The 26,348-nt window shown below is 43.5% G+C and overlaps 1 protein-coding gene and 1 non-coding gene across 7 annotated transcripts in view; one reads left to right on the top strand and one right to left on the bottom strand.

Annotated features, from left to right (window-relative positions):
- MTOR (mechanistic target of rapamycin kinase) overlaps nucleotides 1-26,348 on the top strand; it is a 149,312-nt gene that overhangs the window by 13,642 nt on the left and 109,322 nt on the right. For 5 of the 6 annotated variants that reach the window (XR_013407950.1, XM_077974288.1, XM_015111100.3 and 2 more), the window contains 12 exons: nucleotides 54-162; nucleotides 4,446-4,632; nucleotides 5,910-6,038; nucleotides 7,029-7,273; nucleotides 8,700-8,915; nucleotides 9,276-9,481; nucleotides 13,342-13,464; nucleotides 14,120-14,209; nucleotides 15,069-15,161; nucleotides 16,173-16,307; nucleotides 16,553-16,682; nucleotides 18,700-18,950. Coding sequence is in view for 5 of the 6 variants with exons in the window: in XM_077974288.1 (XP_077830414.1) it covers nucleotides 54-162; nucleotides 4,446-4,632; nucleotides 5,910-6,038; nucleotides 7,029-7,273; nucleotides 8,700-8,915; nucleotides 9,276-9,481; nucleotides 13,342-13,464; nucleotides 14,120-14,209; nucleotides 15,069-15,161; nucleotides 16,173-16,307; nucleotides 16,553-16,682; nucleotides 18,700-18,950 (1,914 nt within the window). In the remaining variant the exon portion in view is untranslated. The remainder of the gene's footprint in view (nucleotides 1-53; nucleotides 163-4,445; nucleotides 4,633-5,909; nucleotides 6,039-7,028; nucleotides 7,274-8,699; nucleotides 8,916-9,275; nucleotides 9,482-13,341; nucleotides 13,465-14,119; nucleotides 14,210-15,068; nucleotides 15,162-16,172; nucleotides 16,308-16,552; nucleotides 16,683-18,699; nucleotides 18,951-26,348) is intronic. The other variant, XM_077974312.1, reaches the window with a different exon arrangement.
- LOC114674922 (U6 spliceosomal RNA) lies at nucleotides 21,245-21,351 on the bottom strand. Its single transcript, XR_003726020.1, has one exon. It is a non-coding gene; the product is annotated as a U6 spliceosomal RNA (small nuclear RNA).

The raw sequence follows: 26,348 nt of genomic DNA on the forward strand, positions 1-26,348 counted from the left end.
CAAGCTCCACACCTCACTTTTCCCCTGCCAACCCTTTATCCTTCCTCTCTCAGGTATGCCAGTGGGTGCTGAAATGCAGGAATAGCAAGAACTCGCTGATCCAAATGACAATCCTTAATTTGTTGCCCCGCTTGGCTGCATTCCGACCTTCTGCCTTCACAGGTGAGGATGTCCATGGAAGACATCATTACCCATCTCAGGGTAATTAAACAGGGAACAGGTGATTCCAGAAAATCCAAATATCTTTTCCTTTGAAGCAGTGCCAATGAATCTCTGATTTCTTTGCCTCATGTCCAATTTCAATGATATTTAGTTCAGGTTTTCCACTAATGTCAGAGGCAGCAGACATAGGAACAATCAGAACAGGTAGGCAGAGAGGCAGTTCTACGGCCAAGCAAGTTCACAAGTAGACTTAAAAGAGACCTAAGGGCGGGCAGTTTTGATGTAGCTACTGTGCAGTATCTACGTCAAAGCTTTGTGAGGGAGGGTTTGGGGATCGTCCTGCTTCTGTCCCTGAGGTGGTCACCAAGCTGCCTCACCACTTGCAGGCAGCATCAATCCCTGGCTCCTGAACCTGGCCCAACTCAGATTCCAGCTTCTCAACGAAGCCTTCCTGGATTGCTCCAGCTGTAAATGTCCTTTCCTTCTTCCGTCATAGCCCTCAGCTATGGAAAGGTTTGGCATCAGACCTGAGATGAACCCCACCTCCGCCCTTAACCATGAGGTTTTGGACAGATTACTTTACCTACCTGGGCCTCAGCTTCCTGACTTGTAAAATCAGAATAACAATCTCTGCCTCCCAAGATGAGCAGCATTAATGCCTAAGCACCTACTGTAGTGCCTGGCACAGAGTTAGCCCTAATAAGTGGAAACCATTATATATTGTTACAGCCTCCTCAGGCTACTTCAAATCTGTTTTGGAAACAGGGTAGAGATAAAATTTTTAGTGTTCCAGTTGCCTGTTCATACTTAATGTCCTTGTCTTACCTCCCTACTTGCGGAGCACAGGCACCCAGTCTTGAACATGTCTTCCCACTTTACCGTGGTGCTCATTGCCTGTGCTTAGTGAAGCATTCAGGACCCAGTGAGAGCCAGGAACATAAGCAAAAGGCCAGCCTGGCCCTCAGCAGACCCTATTCCCTAGCACACAGACTCACTTCACGCCACCCAGCCCAGACAAACCACGGGAGAAATGTAGCTGGTCAGGTGTTAAACACACTGCTCAAAAAAAGTAAAACGTGTTGGTTGAGGACTTGACAATTAGCCACATAAAACCACTGAACCAGAGAGAAATAACAGAAGGAAAATCACCCATATTTTGTTAGTTTCTATTCTTCTGGCCTGGCACCCAGCAGCTTTTCTCTTTTTTAATGACCAGACAGGTTGCTGTTCAGTAGAGCTTTAAATGATCTTGGATTAAAAGTCTGTGGTTCAAAAGAAACTAACAACTAGGCCAAATTTGATGAAAGTCTGGCATGTTACCCTTGTAAGTTCAGAAGACTGCTTAGCAGCAGGATACGAAGGCTCGGAGGGCCCTAGATTTCTGCTTTTGATGTGGGTGTTTGTTATTGTTGTTGCTCTCTTTTTTAAGGTTAGTCAAAGTTGTTTTATTAAATTTGCTAAAATATGCCAGTGACATTCAGCCTGGGCACGCCCTATAAGTATTCGCTTCATTGCATAAATACTATTTGTTTAAAGCTTGCAGTTTGGAAGTTATTGCTTAAACTTCTCAGTGGTATAAGCTTTAGAAATACAAAAAATACTCCCAAGACTGAACTGGAATCTCTAAAGTCAGATTTCTAATCTCTCAGGGTGTTAAATCCAGAAAAGAAAATTATGCTCTCTTGGGTTTTTTTTTGAGACAGGGTCTTGCTGTGTCTCCCAGGCTGAAGTGCAGGGATGCGGTCACAGCTCACTGCAGCCATGACCTACTGAGCTCAAGCGATCCTCTCACCTCAGCCTCCCAAGTAGGTAGGCCCACAAGCGTGAGTCTCCACACCTGGCTGATTTTTTAAATTTATTTTTTGTAGAGATGGGGTCTCACTATGTTGCCCAGGCTGGTCTTGAACTCCTGGGCTCAAGCAATTCTCCCGCCTCGGCCTCCCACAGTGCTTGGGATTACAGACAGCTGTGGCGCCTTGCCAAGAAATTATACTCTTGATTTTAGCCCATTTCCTGCCAAAATGCTATCCCCCTAGTTTTTCTTGTTGACTCACTCTTATTTTAGGGTTGTATCGCCTTGGTCATCTGTCTTCAAGCCCCAGCATGCCTCATTGTCATTTGACCACAAAAGCCATGGGAGAAAACATTTCTCAGAGTAAATGCAGTCATGATATGTGCTGCTTTAGGAGTCTAATCCACTGTCTAAATGTGGTTCTGGTAGCTTTCAACACCCCTAACTTCCTAAGGGATGTGTGGTTTTCGCTTCTCTCCTACTTTATGTGTACTACTGGTGCCTATACTGGGGACCAACATCAATGGAAAAGAAGGAATAGACAAGAAGCAAGAATCAGGAAATTCCAGCTTTCAGAGGAGAAATAACACTTTAGCTTGAATTGTACGAGAATCGCCTACCCATGCACACTGGCTTATGTAAACTTAATGAAAATATACATGTGGCTTTCCAAATTACAGACTAAATCTTCTATTAAATATAACTGTCACAAAAATCTCTAGGTAATAGCAAAATGATTTCTAGGCCTAAGCTGAATGGAATGGCCTGTTTATTGCAAACAGTGTTCAGTATTACAGTCATATATTACTTAACGATGGGGATACATTCTGAGAAATGCGTCCTTAGGAGAATTTATCCTTGTATGAACATCATAGAATATATTTACATAAACCCAGGTAGCCTACTCTACACCTAGCTCTATGGTATAGCCTATTGCTCCTGGGCTACAACTTGTGCAGCATGTTACTGTAATGAATAGGCAACTGTAAAACAGTGGTAAATGTTTGTGTATCTAAACATAGACATAGAAAAGATACGCAAAAATGTACTGTATTATAATCTTATGGGACCACCATCATATATGTGGTCCATTGTTAACACAAGCATCGTTAAGTGGCGCAAGACTGTACTGTTTATTTCTTTGTTTGTTTGTTTTTCTGAGACAGAGTCTTGCTCTGTCACCCAGGCTGGAGTGCAGTGTCACAATCTTGGCTTACTGCAACCTCCACCTCCCGGGTTCAAGCGATTCTCCTGCGTCAGCCTCCCAAATAGCTGGGACTACAGGCACACGCCACCACGCCCAGCTAATTTTTTGTATTTTAGTAGAGACGGGGTTTCATCATGTTGTGCAAGCTGGTCTCAAACTCCTGAGCTCAGGCATCTACCCGCCTCGGCCTCCCAAAGTGTTGGGATTAAAGGCGTGAGCCACTGTGCCCGGCCCTGTACTGGGTTTTTATTAGTTTGAGACAGAGTCTTTTTTTTTTTTTTTAATGAGATGTAGTTTTGCTCTTGTTGCCCAGGCTGGAGTGGAGTGGCGTGATCTCGACTCACCGCAACTGCCGCCTTCTGGGTTCAAGTGATTCTCCTGCCTCAGCCTCCCGAGTAGCTAGGATTACAGACATGCACCCCTGTGCCCGACTAATTTTGTATTTTTAGTAGAGATGGGGTTTCTTTATGTTGGTCAGGCTGGTCTCAAACTCCTGACCTCAGGTGATCCACCCACCTTGGCGTCCGAAAGTGCTGGGATTACAGGCATGAGCCACCAGCCTGGCCCTAAGACAGGGTCTTATTCTGTCGCCCAGGCTGGAGTGCATGGCTCTTGGCTCAGTGCAGCCTCAAACTCCTGGACTCAAGTGATCTTCCTCAGCCTCCTAAAGTACTGGGATTACATGTGTGAGACACTGCGCCTGGCCCATGACTGTACTTCAGATTTCATTATAATGTAAAATTGTTTAGATCTTCTGTTTTTAAACAATGTTTGACATATATTTCTTAAGCAAGAGCATGTAATTCTTGTATCAAAATGTAACAGTAATGGAGACAATTACATGATACTGTTTTGGCAACCTTTTACGTGTTTTGGATTTCTTTTTTTTTTTTCTTCTGAGACAGGGTCTTGCTTTGTCACTCAGGCTTGAGTGCAGCACTGCACATGATCACACCTCTCTGCAGCCTCAACCGTCTGGCCTCAAGCGATCCTCCTGCCTCAGCTTCCCGAGTAACTGGGATTACAGGCGTGCACCACCACACCTGGCTAATTTTTATTTTTTGTAGAGACAGGGTCTTGCTGTGTTCCCCAGGCTGTTTCGAACTCCTGGCCTCAAACAATCCTCCCTCCTTGGCCTCCCAAAGTGTTGGGATTACAGGCGTGAGCCACTGGCAACTTTCTTAATTTATTCTTAAACTGAATTGCTTTATAGGACCTTTGACTGTTGATGTATAGACCCTAACCCTGACCTGGAGCTATCTACTTTGTCTTTTCTGTACTCAGATACTCAGTACCTCCAAGATACTATGAACCATGTCCTAAGCTGTGTCAAGAAGGAGAAGGAACGTACAGCAGCCTTCCAAGCCCTGGGGCTGCTTTCTGTGGCTGTGAGGTCTGAGTTTAAGGTCTATTTGCCTCGCGTGCTGGACATCATCCGAGCGGCCCTGCCCCCAAAGGACTTCGCCCATAAGTAAGCACCTCTGTTATGATTTCACCTTCCGCTTCATTCGGTTGGAGAGGAAGGACGCTCTATCCCAGATCCACAGAGCTTAAGCCATTTTTTGCACATTAAACTCCAGGGTATAGCAAATCATATGAAGAACAGCCCTTCCTCAGTTGAATTCTAAGGTTTTCCAAATGAAATAACATATATGAACTATTTGGGGAGGTTGAATACCCTGAGAACACGTGAGATGTCAATGCTGTTTTCAGTGTTATTATTTACTGGGAATCTGCTAGTTTTGCTTTTTTCTCTGGCTTTTAAAAGTCTTATTTTGATATAAGACCTAAAGAGAGGAATCCTCTACTGGAACTGAAGGGACCTAAGGGTCATCTTTTTCCTCATCACTGAAGTTGAATACGTTATTCCACCTCTTTAAACCTTCTGGAGAATACACTATGAGAAACTCCCTCAGCATCCTGCCAGATGGAGTGGCCAGGGTGTCTTCGCTAAGGCGGGGGGTCAGTGTTCCTCACCCTTTGTCTCAGGGTTGTCTTTATACTTCCCTGTTTATTAGTGAAGATTGCTGTGGTGAATTAATACACCCCATTCATTCTTCTTTTTTTTTTTTTTTTGAGATAGAGTCTCACTTTGTTGCCCAGGCCAGAGTGCAGTGGCGCAATCTTGGCTCACTGCAACCTCCTCCTCTTGGGTTCAAGCGATTCTCCTGCCTCAGCCTCCCAAGTAGCTGGGATTACAGGCATGTGCCACCACACCCAGCTAATTATTGTATTTTTTTGTAGACACAGGGTTTCACCATGTTGGCCAGGCTGGTCTCGAACTCCTGGCCTCAAGTGATCTACCCACCGTAGCCTCCCAGAGTGCTGGGATTACAGGCGTGAGCTACTGCGCCTGGCTCCATTCTAAAGCCCCGCATTCTCATCATAGAAGAATTTCTTTCCATACAATGGCTGTTTACTGCCTTCTTGTCCCTGATGAACACATTGTTCATCTCCCTTCCTACGTAAGTATCTTGGTGAGCACCACACTAATCCATATGGTACAGCTGTGTGAATTCGGAAAAAGGGCCCCTTCCTTAAGACACTTTACTGCCATCTGCTGGATTGTTGTAGAAACATACACATCTACAGTCACTGTAATGTGATGGGCCCCTTTGAACTGTGCTGTGGATGGCTTGCACGCCCATCTGCCTGAGTAACCTGTTCTCCTTGCCCCAGGGTGATTTTGAGGTGGGACATTAAAGAATGTCATTATGTCTCAACTAGCCACTGTTGGTTTCTCTGCAGGAGGCAGAAGGCAATGCAGGTGGACGCCACAGTCTTCACTTGCATCAGCATGCTGGCTCGAGCAATGGGGCCAAGCATCCAGCAGGATATCAAGGAGCTGCTGGAGCCCATGCTGGCAGTAGGACTAAGGTGGGTGTCAGAAACCTGAGGTTGCCCTATATCAATGTGCGGCTTGGCCTCCAGTGTTGGGACTGTTAAAAGAGTGAGGTGTGGTTGTTTGCACTTTCAGTTGGATGGACAGGATAGCTTAGACTAAACACATAGGCTAGTACTGAATCCTAGTTTCATCACTAGCATGTTATGTGATCTTGACTAAGTTATTTAATTTCTCTGAGCCTCTTTTTTTTTTTTTTGAGGAGTCTCGCTCTGTTGCCCAGGCTGGAGTGCAGTGGCGCGATCTCAGCTCACTGCAAGCTCCGCCTCCTGGGCTCACACCGTTCTCCTGCCTCAGTGTCCCGAGTAGGTGGGACTACAGGCACCTGCCACCACGCCTGGCTAATTCTTTGTATTTTTGGTAGAGATGGGGTTTCACCATGTTAGCCAGGATGGTCTCAATCTCCTGACCTTGTGATCCGCCCGCCTCGGCCTCCCAAGTGCTGGGATTACAGGTGTGAGCCTCCGTGCCCGGCCTCATTTTTTTCTTTTAATCTGAAAAGTGGGTACAATAGTAATTCGTATTGCCTAGGGTTGCTGTGGGTTCATGATATAGTCACTCTTAGCACCATGCCTGGCATATAGGAAGTACTCAATAAATATTTGCAAATATTGTGTATATTATTGAGCAAGTTGCTTAAGCTTCCTAAACTAATTTCTCCTCATCTGTAAAATAAGGACAGTGTTTTAAATCTGCTCCCAGAGTGTTTGTTGAGACTTGGTCTTCTGTAGTGGCTGAATTATAGTGAGCAAATCTTTTGTGGTGAGAACCAGAAACTCACAGATTGTTTGGATACCTGAGACTAAGCCAAGAGAGTTTACACTTTTATTCTTATTTTATAATATCCTTTCTACTCTGAAGAACAGAGGCCTGATCCCCTTGCTAGGAGAGAAAGCTATTTCTTCCCAAGAACAGACTGAGTGTCATGTGCCCAGCCCTTATGTGGCTTGTTTCCTTCCCCTCAGCCCTGCCCTCACTGCAGTGCTCTACGACCTGAGTCGTCAGATTCCACAGCTAAAGAAGGACATTCAAGATGGGCTACTGAAAATGCTGTCCCTGGTCCTTATGCACAAACCACTCCGCCACCCAGGCATGCCCAAGGGCCTGGCCCATCAGCTGGCCTCTCCTGGCCTCACAACCCTCCCTGAGGCCAGCGATGTGGGCAGCATCACTCTTGCCCTCCGAACGCTTGGCAGCTTTGAATTTGAAGGTAAGAAATTACAATGTCTCTTGGCAAGGTAGTGAGAGCTGCTGGAAACTTTGGGAAAGGAATGAAAGTATCTAGACTTCCTGGATCTTGCTGTGATCCCAGAGACAGGGTAGCTGATTCTGTAGCAGCTCATCCTTCCTAGACTCTTTCCATATATTGGTAATTCCTGTTTGTTTCTTTGTCCCATACTGAGTTTGGGGGCAGATCGTTTGAGGGAAAGTATACGTTGATCCAAGGAAATAATGCTGCAGAGACAGATCCCCCTCATGTCCCCACTTTTTCACCTCCTTGTAGCTGAGATGATATGTAATGCTTTAAAATGTATAAGCAGGGGCTTTTGGGTGTTTCCATGTCTATGGTGGTATGGTGTCTTTTCTCTTTTTTTTTTTTTTTTGAGACAAAGTCTCTCTGTTGCCTAGGCTGGTGTGCAGTGGCACAATATCAGCTCACTGCATCCTCCATCTCCTGAGTTCAAGCGATTCTCCAGCCACAGCCTCCTGAGTAGCTGGGACTGTAGGTGCGTGTCACCATACCCAGCTAATTTTTGTATTTTTGGTAGAGATGGAGTTTCACCATGTTGGCCAGGCTGTTCTGGAACTCCTGACCTCAAGCGATCTGCCTGCCTCGGCTTCCCAAAGTGCTAGGATTACAACCATGAGCCACTGTGCCCGGCTGGCGGTATGATTTCTAAAAGTACTGTACTGTGTAGTTCTAAACTGCAAATAAACCCACAATAATACCCCACAGAGATATATTTCAGGAGGAGAAGTTGATACTTTTGAAATTTAAGATCATATAGGTAGTATTGGTCAAGACTGTAGAGAAACAAGCAAGTACAGAAAGCCTGAACATGCTGTCTGGAGACAGCCACCTGTGGTTTCTCTATTGTGGTTTCTCTATTTCTCTTTTGCCTTTCTGCTGATTGAAAGCCCCCTTGTTACCCTTTAAGAGTTCTGGGTCAGGCCGGGTGCGGTGGCTCACGCCTGTAATCCCAGCACTTTGGGAGGCCGAGGCGGGCGGATCACGAGGTCAGGAGATCGAGATCATCCTGGCTAACATGGTGAAACCCTGTCTCTACTAAAAATACAAAAAGAAAAGAAAAAAAAAATTAGCCGGGCATGGTGGTGGGCGCCTGTAATCCCAGCTACTCGGGAGGCTGAGGCAGGAGAATGGCGTGAACCCGGGAGGTGGAGCTTGCAGTGAGCGGAGATCGTGCCACTGCACTCCAGCCTGGGTGACAGAGCGAGACTCCGTCTCAAAAAAAAAAAAAAAAAAAAAAGGAGTTCTGAGTCAGTATCTTATTGATCAATATCTGGTTGAAAGTAGAATTAGTAGCCTCAAAATGGAAAATTCAGCTAGCAAGCTGCAGACCTACCTGTCTGCAGCAGCAGTGTTTATTCTGTTTTCTCTCTGCCTTTCTATCCAGGCCACTCTCTGACCCAATTTGTTCGCCACTGTGCGGATCATTTTCTAAACAGTGAGCACAAGGAGATCCGCATGGAGGCTGCCCGTACCTGTTCCCGCCTGCTCACGCCCTCCATCCACCTCATCAGTGGCCATGCTCATGTGGTTAGCCAGACTGCAGTGCAAGTGGTGGCAGACGTGCTTAGCAAACTGCTCGTGGTTGGGATAACAGATCCTGGTAAGGCTTCCCAGACAGAAGCAATCTAGGGGAGTTAAGGAGCTTAGGGCAGTTGCGAGTAGCCAGTTTCATTACGTAATGAAAGGCCTCTCTAGAGATCTTCGGCCTCAACAAGCTGATATTCAGCTATTTCTCTGCCAAGGCGTGTTAGGCGCAGCTACTCTAGCCTCTTAGTGTAAGATAATCTGCCTTTAATTCTTTGTCTTTACTCCTATGAGTAGAGAAAAGAGTAACAGAGGTTAGATGAGAGAAAGCATCTGGAATCTTCCCACTACGCTGATGGCAGTGGAGGTGGAAGCTGGGAAGGGCTAAAGTGATGGGGTCATGAAGAAATGTTCAAAGGCTCCATTGCTCTTGCAGACCCTGACATTCGCTATTGTGTCTTGGCATCCCTGGACGAGCGCTTTGATGCACACCTGGCCCAGGCGGAGAACTTGCAGGCCTTGTTTGTGGCTCTGAATGACCAGGTGTTTGAGATCCGGGAGCTGGCCATCTGCACTGTGGGCCGACTCAGTAGCATGAACCCGGCGTTTGTCATGCCTTTCCTGCGCAAGATGCTCATCCAGGTAACCGGGATGATGGCCAGACCCACAGGCAGGGAAGACAGGACTCTCACTTTGAGAGCTGCTTGAGGAAGCGGAGTTGAGGACAAGGATTGGGGAGAAAGATTGAGGTACCTGGTAAAAGCCACATTTGTCTGCAAGGGTCCACGTTTCCCTGGCTTTATAATGGCAGTTCCAGTGCTCATCACCTCATGAGCCCTTTGTCAATATGACTCCAAGGTGGTTCGGAGTCCTCTCATGTAGTTCTTTCTTTTTCCTGGCAAGTCGCCAGTGATCCCATTTCTTGGCCCTCTTTGCTTGCTGGATTGATCTGCTGCAGATGGTGTCAGACTTCCCAGCGCCTCCCTATCCTTCCACTCTCCTGCTTTTCTTGCTGGTGCCAGGTCAAGCATGGAAGCCATTGTTCTTCACAAAAATAACCAATGTGAGACCGTTTCCACCATTTATTCTGATAGTCATTGCCCCAGTCTGTGATCCTGGCTTTTGTTCTTAAATAATATGAGAATGCCAAACTCAGTTGCTTGGTCTGTAGCCTAAGGTAGAATTCCTCTTGAGATATGGCTCCTCAGTTTTTGTCTTCACCTACCTGAGTAAGTTCTGTGGCCTCCTGGTGAGCAATACATGGTCCAGTCCTGCCTGGCAAAGTTATTTCCAGCTGCCTCTTCTGGGTCTCTATGTGGTTCACCCATTCATTTCCTGTCCCCATTGCTCGCTGTCTGCTTCCTGACCCTCCCTCATGCTTTGTTTTGAAGTAAACACTTTTTGTAATATATAAGGAACTTAAACATAGAAAATCATTAATATATGTAACTCACTCTAGAGAAATGTTGTTTGTTCACAATTTGTTGTAAAGTGGCTGTAAATTATATCATCAATCAACAAATTAGGAAGCTGTACTTACGTTGGCACTTCTGTTTTTAGCCTAATGATTTATTTAACTGCTGGCCTGCGTTAGAAGTGCCTGTCATTTTAAGTCTTAAAAAATTTTCTGAGTTTTAGGAAGGAATAGAAATCATTGTTGAAGGCTGGGCATGGAGGCTCACACCTGTAATCCCAGCACTTTGGGAGGCCGAGGTGGCCAGATCACCTGGGGTCAGGAGTTCGAGACCAGCCTGGCCAACATGGTGAAACTCTGTCTCTACTAAAAATAAAAAAAATGAGCCCAGTATGGTGGCGAACGTCTGTAATACCAGCTACTCTGGAGGCTGGTGCTGGGAGAATTGCTTGAACCCAGGAGGCAGAGGTTGTAGTGAGCCAAGAGCACGCCACTGTACTCCAGCCTGGCAATGGAGAGAGACTCCCATCTCAAAAAAAAAAGACTGGGCGCAGTGGCTCATGCCTGTAATCCCAGCACTTTGGGAGGCCGAGGCGGGCGGATCACGAGGTCCGGAGATGGAGACCATCCTGGCGAACATGGTGAAACCCCGTCTCTACTGAAAATCCAAAAAAAATTAGCTGGGCATGGTGGTGGGCGCCTGTAGTCCCAGCTTCTAGGGAGGCTGAGGCAGGAGAATGGTGTTAACCCAGGAGGCGGCGGAGCTTGCAGTGAGCGGAGATCGCGCCACTGCACTCCAGCCTGGGTGACAGAGTGAGACTCCGTCTCAAAAAAAAAAAAAAAAAAAAAAAAACACAACAAAATCACTGTTGAGCCTGCTAGCTCAAATCATACTACATTAATTTGGCATAGAAATATCTCTTAAACGGCCGAGCACAGTGTCTTGTGTCTGTTACCCCAGCACATTGGGAGGCCAAGGCAGGCGGATCACATGAACCCAAGAGTTTGACGAGACCAGCCTGGGGAACATGATGAACCACATCTCTACAAAGTATACAAAAGTTAGCTGGGCGTAATGGTGCATACTGTAGTCGTAGCTACTCAGGAGGCTGAGATGGGAGGATCACTTGAGCCGGATAAGTTGTGGATACAGTGAGCCGTGATCGTGCCACTGCACTCCAGCCTGGGTGACAGAGTGAGACCCTATCTCAAAAAAAAAAAAAAAAAAAAAAAGGAAAAAATAAATACCTCCTAATGAGAATAACAATATGTTCATTCTGTCAGCAGACTTTTTGACCACTATGTTCCAGGTACTGCTGGGTACTGGGAATATAGCAGTGAACAAACCAGGCATGGCTCCAATCTTCATTCTTTTTTGTTTTGAGACTCAGTCTTGCTCTGTCTCCAGGCTGGAGTGCGATCTTGGCTCACTGCAACCTCTGCCTCCCAGGTTCAATCGAGTCTCCTGCCTCAGCCTCCTTTGTAGCTGGGACTACAGGCGCCTGCCACCATGCCCAGCTAATTTTTGTATTTTTAGTAGAGACAGAGTTTCTCCAAGTTGGCCAGGCTGGTCTCGATCTCTTGACCTCGTGATCTGCCCGTTTCGGTCTCCCAAGGTGCTGGGATTACAGGTGTGAGCCACCTCACCCGGCCAGCTCTAATCTTCTTGAAGCTGATAGTAAGCTATCAGGCCATCTTATTTTTTCAATACTGCAGAATGTGAAGCTCCTTTGAATGAATTTATGTACTGAATTTAGCCCTTGAAACTTTAAAATTACTCTTTTTTGTTTTTAAACTTTGATATAGATTTTTCCAAATTGAGTTGTACGTTTTCATGCCTTGGTAAAGGCTTTGGTGTTTTGTTTTATTTTGAGACAGAATCTCACTCTGTCACCAAGGTTGGAGTGCAGTGGTGGGATCTCGTCTCACTGCAGCCTCTGCCTCTTGGGCTCAAGCAATCCATCTGCCTCAGACTCCCAAAGTGCTGGGATTACAGGCATGAGCTGCCGTGCCTGGCCAACTTTGGCCTTTCTTGTGGTCTTGGTCATCAGGGTGGGCCTTGGTTATTGTTATTAGGATGCAGTGAGGCTCTCGGGCTCTGGAAGTGAGCTTGGAGTTCTTTGGATTGGCCCCGCACTGCTGCAGATAGTTGGGCTCTGCTCTGTGAGGCACATTTCCTCACAGTCACCCATGTCTTCTTGGCACTGCAGGTCTATTCTCAGTATCCCCTTCATTTCTTTTCCCTGTGGTCTGCTATGACTGGGGAAAACAGGCTGCCAAGGGAATCCAGAAAATCAGGTTATTAAGTCAGTAACCTAAGACAAAATGTAATGTTAAATTATAGACTCCTCTGGGTAGCTGAGTTAACCTGAGCTCTGTGATACCTGCTTTTCTTACTGCTCATTGATTTCCTTCTGGCAGCTTTATCCAGAAGTCTGTCTATATTATGCTGTCTGTGTCACCATGAGCTTAATGTGCTGATTTGCTGGTGTCGTAAGGATGTCAGTTAGAACCAACATGTTATCTCCAGTCAGTAAGACTTTGGGGGATCCTGCCAATGTGATCCCCACCTATTGAGGTTTATCTAGATGTACCCCAAACAGCTACAGAGTATCAACACTTCTCTTGACATCATAGCTGTTCTAACTGTTCTTGGATTCCTTTGCCATTATTTGTAGTCCTTAGTAATTTGCTGTCTAGACAAAGATTTTTCTCCCAAGGGCCCTACCTTTGTTCCTCATTTTTATAGAACTCTACTCTCAGCTCTCCCTGTTGGTTTTTCAGTCTTCTCTGGCTGTGCTACATTGTTAAAAGCTCTGCTTTAGAGAGGACCATGGGACTTTGGAGTGCTGTGATAAAAGGAAAGGGAGTAGGTTTTCGAATAGTTTTTCTTCCTGGCGCACTTGTATCTAAGGCTGTTCTGTCACTTGCAGAGATGTCTGTTGCTCATTGAGTATCTAGCAGCTGCTTCATCTGTCGTGGAAGTCATGGTTTTTCCCCCAGTTCCCTGCCACTTTTTCTGTTTGACACAGTCTCTCTCTAGAGTGTCTTCTGCCATAGAGAACATATGAGCCTTTCTTCCCTACAGATTTTGACAGAGCTGGAGCACAGTGGGATTGGAAGAATCAAAGAGCAGAGTGCCCGCATGCTGGGGCACCTAGTCTCCAATGCGCCCCGACTCATCCGTCCCTACATGGAGCCTATTCTGAAGGTAACACAAACCAAGAGGCTGGCACTTCCTCTCTGTGTTGTCATCAGCTCGTATGGGGAGATGGGAGTGTTTCGGTGCTCACTAGTACACTGAACAAAGTAGATAATTTCCTTGCTCTCATGCTTGGAGACCAAAGGGCCATATCAAGCACTTTCAGTTCAAGAATACCAAGAATCTCATCAGTTGCAGGAAAGTGCTCTCCTTATAAGAGGTAAGAGATAATGCTTCAGACATATCATCACAGGTGTTTGGAAAGGAGAAGTAGGTGGATAGTAGCATAAAATAGCTCTCCCAAAATGAGGAAAAAAATGAGCTTGAAAATCTGAAACAACCTTCAAATCTGAACACATTAGAGTCATGTGAAGTATTTTACAATGTATGTGAATCTGGATGAACAATCACTGAGAGAGTTTAGAGGAGACACGAGAGGATACTTTCACATCATGGTGCTTCCTAGCTCTCTCACATGTCAGACTTATACTTCGTATGGAGAAAAGTGTGAGAATTTACATTCCAGAGAAATCTTGGGTTCATAAAGCTTAGGAGGAATTTCTTTATGACTGAGATGGTGTCTTGGGTGAATTTTACTTATGTACAAGAAAGGTTTCTAGTAGAGTCTAACCTGCATTCGTTTTCTCATAACTTCTTTCCCTAGGCATTAATTTTGAAACTGAAAGATCCAGACCCTGATCCAAACCCAGGTGTGATCAATAATGTCCTGGCAACAATAGGAGAATTGGCACAGGTAAAGGGGCAGCTACTTTTTCCATGGTGGAGATGGGGTGGAAAGGAAACTCACCTCTGAGGAAGTCCAAATACTTTTTTTTTTTTTTAAATGAAAGGTCTCACATGTTTATTACGGAACCCAGCCAACCAACGCGTTCCTAACATATTCAGAGAGAAATAATACATGCTCAATAAAACACGTCTGACTCTCCAGATAGTGGTGACATTTTCAGCTTGATATGGTAACATCATTGTGACCTTCAGACAGCATCAATATGTGTGCCATATCATGTGCAATTCCTCATAGACCCAGTTTGGTTCTTCTCCAACGTCTTTTTTTGGAGTTGTACCTGGTTTTATTACCAGTTTTCATCCGAATCCACTGGGGAATGGGACGATTTTGTTTTTGGCCAGGAATTGCTTAATTCTGAAAGTCTTGTGAGAAGACATGGCGAGAAGCAGAGTCAAGCACACACCACGATGGTGGAGAAAGGAAGAAAGGCCTTTTTTAAAAAAATTATTTTATTTATTTGTTTTTGAGATAGTTTCACTTTATCCAGACTGGAATGCAGTGGCGTGATCTCAGCTCACTGCAACCTCTATCTCCTGGGTTTAAGTGATTCTTGTGCCTCAGCCTCCCAAGTAGCTGGAATTACAGGTGTGTGCCACCACACCCAGCTAATTTTTGTATTTTTAGTAGAGATGGGGTTTCACCATGTTGGCCAGGCTAGTCTTGAGCTCCTGATGACAGGTGATGTGCCCTCCTCAGCCTCCCAAAGTGCTGGGATTACAGGCGTGAGCCACCGTGCCCGGCCTCAAAATACTATTTAATGCCATAATTTCTAACCCTACCTACCACCCTCTTTTTCATTTTGCAGGTTAGTGGCCTGGAAATGAGGAAATGGGTTGATGAACTTTTTATTATCATTATGGACATGCTCCAGGATTCCTCTTTGTTGGCCAAAAGGCAGGTGAGTATTACTGCTTCCCGATTAAGCAAGACAGACCCCATGAGTCCGGGGACCTTGCTTCTCTTTATTCACCTTAGTGTCCTTACGCAGTGCCTAGAACAGAGTGTGATACATAGTAGGTGCTCAAAAATATTTGTTGAATGAGTAAAAATTAGATAGATTTGAAACCAGAATTACCTGTTGTCCTGACCCAGAGTCAGTTTCAGTAAGTATCAGGGCTGACAAGTGCCATTTTGTCTATACAAAAGAAAATGCAGGTCGATTATCAGAGCTCTAGCTCTCAGAGGGAAAAAGAAAGCCTTGGCCACTGCCTATGAGGGAACAGAGGTTTAGCTCATCCTTGCCCAGCCCTGGTTCTGCTTTCCCAATTTGAGGCTGTTAGATGACTGGACTAAAATTAAGAACAGTCTTAATTTATTTCTGGGCATGGCAGCTCACACCTGTAATCCCAGCACTTTGGGAGGCCGAGGCGGGAAGATCGCTTGAGCTGCAGAGTTCGAGAGCAGCCTGGGCATAATTAGACTTTGTCTCTACTTAAAAAAAAAAAAAAATAGCTGAGCATGGTGGCGTGTGCCTGTAGTCTCAGCTACTCTGGAGGCTAAGATGGGAAGATCACTTGAATCCAAGAGATTAAGACTGCAGCGAACTGTTATCGCACCACCGCACTCCAGTCTCCAGTGAGACCCTGTCTCAACAACAACAAAAAAATCTTAATTTCCTTTTGAATCTCTTGTTAATCATTTGGGATATGGAAGAATGATGTATTTTCTTTGAGAAAGGTGGGAATTTTCTTTGTCTCTTGATCCAGTGGTTGTTGCACGTTTGTGTGCTTGATCAGCCTTGGTTTTATGCCCTCTTGGGATTTCTGCTCATGGTTAGTGTCTTTACTGGAAACCTCTTGTCTTCTTATAGCCTCTAATACTTCATTACAGTCATCATACAAAGAGTTCAACTATGCTTTCTTTTCTCTCATACTGGCTCGATGAACCATGTGATCTTGTGCCTATCTAGGTGGCTCTATGGACCCTGGGACAGTTGGTGGCCAGCACTGGCTATGTAGTAGAGCCCTACAGGAAGTACCCTACTTTGCTTGAGGTGCTACTGAATTTTCTGAAGACTGAGCAGAACCAGGGTACACGCAGAGAGGTAGGGGACATGGCAAACTTGGTCATGAAAGACTTTACTGGGAGGATGGTAAGAGAGAGAAGGTTGCCGCATTAACATGCTCTGACAGTATCAGTCAGACTTCCTGTCCGTCTCCATTTTGTTCATGTAGCTGGTCATTTGGGTATGAATTGGGGTTTATGTAACCTGAGAGGAGTATCTGTGATACTTGTTGTAATCATGTTGTGTAATCATGTTTTCTTTTTTCCCTCCCCTTTCCCACCCAGGCCATCCGTGTGTTAGGGCTTTTAGGGGCTTTGGATCCCTACAAGCACAAAGTGAACATTGGCATGATAGACCAGTCCCGGGATGCCTCTGCTGTCAGCCTGTCAGAATCCAAGTCAAGTCAGGATTCCTGTAAGTTGGGGGTAGCCATGAAAGACTTGCGAAGTTCTCACTCACAGAGCCCTTGCTGGTTGTGTTTAGAAAGTCTGGACCTGGATTACTGAGAAATAGGTTATTGGCTTATTTAGCAACTTTTGAATGAAAAGTCAGTAGTTTCTTCTTGAATCCCAGAAGGGATGCTGCTTTCCATTGTGACCAGAGTCCTCATGTCTGTCTAGATTCTTTGTCAAGGGTTGACATGCCAAGTCTGTCTGCTTTTTGGTGCCAATGCAAGAGATACACATTATAACCCCATCACCTCTATCTAGCTCTCATTCTTTCTTAGTGCCTCTTTGATGTTCTCATTCCCATAGTATCTACAGAAGAACAGAGAATTGATTCTCCATTTTAATTGATGGGGAAATCAGAGGCAAGGCTCAGGGCCATAGGGAAAACTAGCAGCAATCAGAAATTTGGGGCTCTTTTTTCCATGAAATGGTCTGGCCCAAGAGCCACATTGCCTTGCCTTTTTTTTTTTTTTTTTTTTTTTTTTTTTTTTTGAGGTGGAGAGTCTTACTCTGTTGCCCAGGCTGGAATACAGCATTGCAACCTCCGCCTCCTGGGTTCAAGCAATTCTTCTGTCTCAGCCTTCCAAGTAACTGGGACTACAGGTGCACACCACCACACCCGGCTAATTTCTGCATTTTTAGTAGGGATGGGGTTTTGCCATGTTGGCCTGGCTGTTCTCAAACTCCTGACCTCAAGTGATCTGCCCGCCTCAGCTTCCCAAAGTGCTGGGATTACAGGCATGAGCCACTGTGCCTGGACGCCTTTTCTTTTTTTTTTAAAGTTTTGTTTTATTTTTAATTGACACAGGGAGGGGGAATAGGGAGAGACTGGTCAATGAGTGCAAGGTTCCAGTTAGATAGGTGGAATAATTTCTGGTGGTCTTTTGCCCATTGCCTTTTATTGTTTTTATTTTATCTTAATTTTATTTTTTTGGAGACAGGGGTCTCACTTTGTCACCCAGGCTGAAGTACAATGGCATGATGTAGCCTTGACCTCCTGGGCTCAAGTGATCTTCCTGCTTCAGCCCCTCAAGTAGCTGGGACTACAGGCGTGTGCCACCATACCTGGTTAATTTTTGTATAGCCCATTGCCTTTTGACAAGTAGCCTGAGTGAATGGGGGTAGGGTATGGGGTTGCAGGAGAGTTTTCTAGACTTAACCCATATTCCCTCAGGGCAGGCCTATTTCTGACATTGAAAGTTAACATTAGTTATCCCAACTATTCCAGGAAAATGTTATTACTGCAAAATGAATTGTTTCTAAACTCACTAGATGGGATGGTATTGCTTCAAATTTCTTCCTCTTCTGGTATTAGGGAGGCATGCCTGTGATGTCATTATGTCACCCCCATGGCTGTGGAGAGCAGGGCCCGAGCCATGTTGCTCCTGGTGTTCTTCCTTATTCATGGCACCAGTCAGCCCAGCTCTTCATCTGTTTAGTGCTTACCCTCCTCACTGCACTCTTCATGTTACTATACCTCCCTCCCTTGCCGCTGCCCCCTCCGCCACCGTCAGAGTCCTTCAGGTCCTTATTGTTCAAGTCGGATAGGTAGTATTTGCCTACCAACTTGTCTGAGCTCCCTAGGGGAACCAAGCAGCTGCTGAACAGATGTTTGCTTAATTTAATTCCCTTTACTTTATTTTGGGGGAGTAATTATTTTTATTGATGGTTTCAGTTTTAAAGTTGTGAACGGTAAGAAGCTAAATTAAACAGAGCAATTTAGAGAAAACCAACCCATCATGTACTGTTTTAGGCTTTTGTGGTTTGAGTAATAGAAAAGCCAAAAACTGTTTACTCCTTGATGGTGAGAAGCTATTTGTTGGTTCCTAATAGACCTTGAATTACCAATAGTGTTAGAACATACTAGGAAGAAAGATATGAATGCTAATGTCTGTTAGTAGGTTGTTTGTTATTAACTATGCTCTGCCTAAAGTCATGTCATGCCATGTGTAGCTCTAATGCTCTCTTTCGTTTTGTCCTAGCTGACTATAGCACTAGTGAAATGCTGGTTAACATGGGAAACCTGCCTCTGGATGAGTTCTACCCAGCTGTGTCCATGGTGGCCCTGATGCGGATCTTCCGAGACCAGTCACTCTCTCACCATCACACCATGGTTGTCCAGGCCATCACCTTCATCTTCAAGTCCCTGGGACTCAAATGTGTGCAGTTCCTGCCCCAGGTCATGCCCACGTTCCTTAATGTCATTCGAGTCTGTGATGGGGCCATCCGGGAAGTAAGTAACTCAAACCCCAATCTTTCTCTCTCTCCTCTGCACCGCATGCACAGATCCATCTGTGCTTCAGCTTCTTAATCATGCATTCTGTGTGCCCTTGAGCCTAATGCCTTCCTCCCCCTTAACTCCCAACGTGTAAGTGTACGATCGGCTCACTCCAATGTCCTGGCTTGGATGGCTAAAAGGGCCAGGTTCAGTGGCTCACACCTGTAATTCCAGCACTTTGGGGGCCAAGGTGGCCGGATCACCTGAGGTCACCACCGTGTAGCCTGGCCAACATGGTGAAACCCCATCTCTACTAAAAATACAAAAACTACCCAGTCGTGGTGGTGCACACCTATAATCCCAGCTACTCGGGAGGCTAAGGCAGGAGAATTACTTGAACCTGTGAGGTGGAGGTTGCAGTGAGCTGAGATCGTGCCACCACGCTCCAGCTTGGACAACAGAGTGAGACTCCATCTGGAGAAAAAGATAGCTAGAAGATGAATGGCCTGGGGGAGGAAAAACATTGTCATTCTGAGTAATCTAGAGTTCAGTCAAGTTGTAGATGCCCCACAAATACAAAATCAGTCTGGATTTCTGGTTGCTCCTTCATGACAAGATTTAAGTCATAACATTTTTAGTGAAAATACTACACAGGTGAAGTTGCATGCTCTTACTGGATCTCATACTGCCACCAGTTGGTCCCGTTATTGTTGATCCTCAGTGCGAGCATGCAGCCGAGTGGGTGTTTATCCGATCTCTTCATTGTAAACTTACCTGTTTTCCTTTGCCATTAGTGAGTAATCTGTAGGGTGACACTTTGAGACTCCATGGCTCTCCTGTTCCTCAGCTACCTTCCATCCAGTGATTGTAGCATCCATTGATAATCCTCACTTGAATTGATTATCAGTCACACTGGTGGTTGCAAAGTGATGACTTTCTATTTTTGTCATTCCTTCTCCATTTTATAAGCCGACAGCATTTTTCTGTAAAGAGGAATTTTCCCCTCCCCCACGTCTCACTCTTGCTGTTTCTTGTGTCTTTCTCTAAACCACAGAGTATGCAAAATGGTTCCAAGATTATATGTCCACACTACTACCAACCACAGATCTAAGTAAAGTTCAGGGTAGCTTTGTAGTTCTTGTTATTCTTAGATACACTCTACTAAGGGTGTACAGTCAGAGTACTATGTTCAAAAGATACTTCAATTAGTTACTTTTCCCTCTGATCATATTGTCCACATGATGTGCATTTAGAGGAGATAACATGTTTTTAGAAATTATGTCTCCTAACTTTGTGTCTGGAGTATAGGCATACTGTTTATTTGTTTCTATTATATTTATAATCGTAACTATCAACCTCATTGAATTTTTTTTTTTTTTTTTTTGAGAAAAAGTCTAACTTTGTTGCCCAGGCAGGAGTGCAGTGGCACGATCTCAGCTCACTGCAACCTCTGCCTCCCAGGTTCAAGCAATTCTCCTGCCTCAGCCTCTTGAGTAGCTGGGATTACAGGGGTGCACCACCATGCCTGGCTAATTTTTGTATTTTTAGTAGAGACAGGGTTTCACTATGTTTGCCAGGCTGGTCTTGAACTCCTCACCTCAAATGATCCAACTGCCTCAGCCTCCCAAAGTGCTGGGATTATAGGCATGAGCCACCACGCCCAGCCGGAATTCTTACTAACTCTAATAATTTACTTGTAAATTCTCTCAGGTTTTTACTCTAGACAGTTATATAGTCTGGTGCGGGGGCGGGGAGGGAAAACAAAAAAAAGGATGTTTTGTTTTTTAGTTTTAATCTCGTAAACCACTTAGTGACACAGTAAGGAAAAGTAATAAGTAATAAAAAAGTAATAAGACCTCTACTACCATGTTTTTGGTTTTTGAGATGGGGTCTTGCTCTGTCGCCCAAGCTGGTGATGCAGAGGTTGCAGCAGGTGATATGGGCTCACTGCAACCTCTACCTCCCAGGCTCAAGTGATCCTCCCACCTCAGCCACCCGAGTAGTTGGGACTACAGGCATGTACACCCACACCCAGCTGATTTTTTTGGGGTTTCGCCATGTTGCCTAGGCTGGTATCAAACTCCTGGACTCAAGCTATCTGCCCAGCTTGGCCTCCCAAAGCGCTGGAATTACAGGAGTGAGCCACTGCACCTGGCCTACTTCCATGTTGATTAGATGCAGTGGTAGTGGAAATCTGTAACCTTGCTCCTGATTTTAATGGACTGCTGTTAAGATTTCACTACTAAGTATAATGTTTGTTGTAGCTTCTTGGTAGATATATTTTTATTTTATTTTATTTTTATTTTTTAAAAAATAAGGAATGCTTCACAAATCTGCCTGTTATCCTTGCATATGGGCCATGCTAATCTTCTCTAGATTGTTCCAATGCTAGTATGTGTGCTGCCAAAATTAGCACTAGATAGGTTTATAAAGGTCAAATATTCTCATATAAAGAGATTGCTAAAGAGTTTTATTATGAATGGGTATTGAAGTTTTTAGTGTGTAATAATCATATGATTTTTGTCTTTTAATGTGTTGAATATGTTGAATCACACTGATAACGTGTTCTAATGTAAGAATGCGGGCATTCTTGTATTAAAACCACCTTGGTTATAATGTATTTTTAAATTTCGATCTTATGTCAGTTCCACTTAGAGTTTTTGCATCTGTGTTCTTGATTGAATTGGTCTATAATTTTCTCTTTTTTAACTATGGGCTCAAAGATCTGTTTAGCTTTTCTGTATCTACTTGAAGCAGTTTTGGCTCCTTTTTTTTTAGGAAGCTGTTCATTTTGTCTAAGTGTTAAAACTTGTTGACGTGAAATTGTTCACACTGTTCTCTCATGTTTTAATTTTTTTAAGATCTTTTTTTATGACCCAGAACTGAATGGATTATGTTTTAATTTTCTAGTAGAGATTTGTTAAAGTATTTTTCAAAGAAGCAACTATTGGCCAGGCGCAGTGGCTCACGCCTATAATCCCAGCACTTTGGGAGGCTGAGGCGGGTGGATCATCTGAGGTCTGGAGTTCAACTCCAGCCTGACCAACATGGTGAAACCCCATCTCTACTAAAAATATAAAAATTAGCCAGGCATGGTGGCGCATGCCTGTACTCCCAGCTACTCAAGAGGCCGAGGCGGGAGAATCGCTTGAACCCGGGAGGTGGAGGTTGCGGTGAGCTGAGATTGCGCCATTGCACTCCAGGCTGGGTGGCAGAGCTAGATTCCATCTCAAAAAAAAAAAAGAACCAGCTTTTGACTCGTTGATCTATTATTATTTTCCTTTTTCTGCTTTTTAAAAGAAATGTGTTAGAATATTAAGTCATTGTCAATCTTCTTTTCTAATGTAATCTCTTAAGGCTATGAATTTCACTCCAAGTATTATTTAACTGCTTTCCAAAATTTCTTAAAACTTTGAGATAAAATTTACATACCATAAAATTCATTGATTTTTAATATATTTACAGAGTTATGCAATTATCACTAATAATCTAATTTTAGAAAATTTAAATCACCCTAGCAAAAAACCTCCTGTCCATTTTCAGTCATTTTCTGTTTCTGCCTCATCCCTGGGCAACTACTAATCTGCTTCTATCTCTATAGATTTACTTTTTCTGGACATTTCATATAATTGGTGTCATAGAATATGTGGTCTTTTGCATCTGGCTTCTTTCACTTAAAACTTTTGAGGTTCATCCATGTGTGCCATGTATCAGTAATTCATTCTTCCTTTATTGCTCTGTAATTATGTAGTATTTTCATTATTGTTCAGAAATATTTTCCAGCGTTAGGATTTCTTCTTTTACCCTTGAGTTATTTAGAAGTGGGTATTTTATTTGTAAACTTACAGGGTTTTTAATTTCTCATTTTGATACTGATTTCTAACTTAATTGCATTGTGTTTATGATTCTTTCGTGCTTGCTGGAACTGCTTTAATGGTCTAGTGGTTGATCGATTTTCTTAAGTATTTCCTATATCCTTGGGAATACCTGTGTATTTGCTAACGTTATGGACAGGGTGCTATATAAGTCATTAGATTGAACTTATTACTTATTATGTTCAAATCTTTTGTGTCCTTGTTAATTTTTGTTTGGTTGATCTATCAATCCTGAGAGAAGTGAGACAAAAATCTCCCTTTACAATGGTAGGCTTGTTTCTGACAGTTTAGTCAATCTTGTTTTATATGTTTTTGAGATTATATTAGTAGATGCATGCAAATTTTAAATCCTGATACCTTCCTCGTAAGTTGACTGTTTTATCATTATGCAGTAATCCTTATCTTTAATAATACCTTAAAATTTATTTTGCCTAACATCAGTATAGCCACACCAGCTTTTTTTTTGGAGGCGTATGTCTTTTCCAATTCTTTTACTTTTAACTGTCTCATGACTTATTGTTTTAGATGCTCTCTTATAAATATAGCTAGATTATCTTTTTAATCCAATTAAAAATTTTTTGTCTTTTAACTAGTGCATTTTAGGCCAATTGCATTTATTGTGATTGCTGATATATTTGGGTTATTTATTTTATTTTATTTTGAGATGGAGTATTGCTCTTGTTGCCAGGGTGGAGTGCAATAGTGCAATCTCAGCTCACTGCAACCTCCGCCTCCTGTGTTCAAGTGATTCTCCTGCCTCAGCCTCCTAGGCAGCTGGGATTACAGGTACATGCTACCATGCCCAGCGAATTTTGTATTTTTAGTAGAGACAGGATTTCACCATGTTGACCAGGCTAGTCTCAAACTCCTGACCACAAGTGATCCACCCGTCTCGGCCTCCCAAAGTGCTGGGATTACAGGTGTGAGCCACTGCACCTGGCCATATTTGAGTTTATTTCCACCATCTTACTTAGTGCATTCTTTTTGTCCTGCTTTGTCTGTCTTTTTTGTTTATTTGTTTTTGTGAGACTGAGGCTCCCTCTGTTGCCCAGGCTGGAGTGCAGTGGCCTAATCTTGGCTCACTGCAAGCTCCACCTCCTGGGTTCACGCCATTCTCCTGCCTCAGCCTCCCAAGTAGCTGGGACTACAGGCACCCACCACAATGCTTGGCTAATTTTTTGTATTTTTTAGTAAAGACAGGGTTTCACCATGTTAGCCAGGATGGTCTCGATCTCCTGACCTTGTGATCCACCTGCCTTGGCCTCCGAAAGTGCTGGGATTACAGGCGTGAGCCACCGCGCCCAGCTGCTTTGTCTGTTTATCTTTCTTTTCTGTCTTTTTCTGGATTTGTTTGAGCCTTAATTTTTTATTTCATCTTTTGCCTTCACTCATTGGCCACCTTTAATTTTGTAAACATTTTCTAATAGACTATTTCTATCATGAATAAACTAGACAACCTGTTATGTTAGGTTCTCATATACCCATCAGTAATTACTAGCATTTTGTCAATTTAGTTTTATCCCTTACCTGCATCGCCTTTTCCCCCCACACATGTACGTACATTTTTGCAATATTTTAAAAGAAATTACAGGTATCATATTATTTCACCAGTACATACTTTTTTCCATGTAACCACAAGTATGGCACCTACAAAGCTAACAGTCATTTCTTAGTATTATATAATACCAACCCTTCTTCAAGTGTCCCTGGTTGCCTTAAAAATTCATTGTAATTTGGTTTATTCAAATCAAAATCCAAATAAGGTCTACATCTGGCATTTGGTTGATATATATCATTCTTTCACCATTTATTTACCTTTTCCCTCCTATACTTCATAGATTACAGTACTGTATACTTCCTATTTCAACATTTAGTAAACAGACACTTTCAAAATGACCCACTGATAGTGATGTGAAGGCTAATCAGTGAGTTCGGATATTGTCATGTGATCCATTTGTTATAAAGTTCCCCATCAGCCTTTTTCCTAATCATTTTAGCATTCATTGGTAGTTATTTCCTAGAGCTATTACTTGATCAGGGACTGCAAAATGGTGATTTTCTTATTTATATGTATTTTTTTTATTAAAAAAATTTTTTTTCCATGACACATCTCTCAGGAGGTCCTGAGAACCTGTGCCCCAAAATGGGGATTTTCTAATTTGATTATTCCTTCTGTATTTATTAGCTGGAAAGTTCTTTAGAAATAAAGAACTTGGCTGGGCATGGTGGCTCACAGCTGTTATATCAGCACTTTGGGAGGCTGAGATGAGAGGATTGCTTGAGTCCAGGAGTGTGAGACCAACCTGGGCAACATAGCAAGACCCCATCTCATTTTATTTAAAACATTTTTTAGGCCGGGCATGGTGGCTCACGTCTGTAATCCCAGCACTTTGGGAGGCTGAGGCGGGCGGATCACAAGGTCAGGGTATCGAGACCATCCTGGCTAACATGTTGAAACCCCGTCTCTACTGAAAAATACAAAAACATTAGCCAGGCATGGTGGTGGGCACCAGTAGTCCCAGCTACTCAGGAGGCTAAGGCAGGAGAATGGCATGAACCCAGGAGGCGGAGCTTGCAGTGAGCCAAGATTAGGCCACTGCACTTTAGCCTGGCGTCAGAGTGAGACTCCGTCTCAAAAAAAAAAAATTTTTTTTTTTTAATTTTAAAAAAGAACTTTATATAATCAACTACCAAGGTAATTTGAAGTGTAGATCATGTAGGAAAAACAAAATGCATTCATGGTTCTTTACCTTTATCAATTTATCAGTTTTTTAGTATAATGAGTCAAGCCTCTAACAACTTTTCAGAGGTGACCCAGGCACCTTCCCACCTCCCAATCCTACACTTATTCTTTGGAGTATCAGTATGAACTCATGAAGATATATATATATGTAATTTATCTTTATTTATACTGTAAACCAAGTTGGATGCACAGTCACTCAAAGAAGAATATCAAGTGAAAGTCATTTAGTCATCTTATTGTTAAAACTAATATTGGTCATTTACTACTTGTGTGTATAAAAAAAATATGTATGTAATCTCACTGAAAGAAATCAGAGCTCACTATATGGAGTATTTCTATATATATAGAATATATGTACACACACACACATATATATATGTATATGTAATATTTCTGTCTATTGCAGGCACTAATCTTTTTCACAGTCAGATTATCCTGATCACCCTGGCTGTTGCGTCCTTCTTACATGGCCCAGTAGACTTTCTTGCTTTCTGGCGGAAAAAAATTACTCCAAGCATATCAAGTATATTTCACTCAAACCTGGGCATAGCCATTTCCAAGGAGCTCCGATTTTCTTTTAGTGAGATTACATACATATGTATTTTTATAGATGTAAATAGAAAATGGCCAATGTTAGTGTTAACAATAAGATGACTAAATGTAGTTTAAGACTTCACTTGATATTCTTCTTGAGTGATTGTGCAGCCAACTTGGCCTATAGTTAAACTCATTTGTTTCTGTTTATTTTCAATTTTTAGAAATTTCCTTGAGTTTACAAAAAATTTAGGCTGAGCA

The sequence above is a fragment of the Macaca mulatta genome, chromosome 1 (assembly GCF_049350105.2).
Source record: "Macaca mulatta isolate MMU2019108-1 chromosome 1, T2T-MMU8v2.0, whole genome shotgun sequence".
NCBI classification, from domain to species: Eukaryota; Metazoa; Chordata; class Mammalia; order Primates; family Cercopithecidae; genus Macaca; species Macaca mulatta.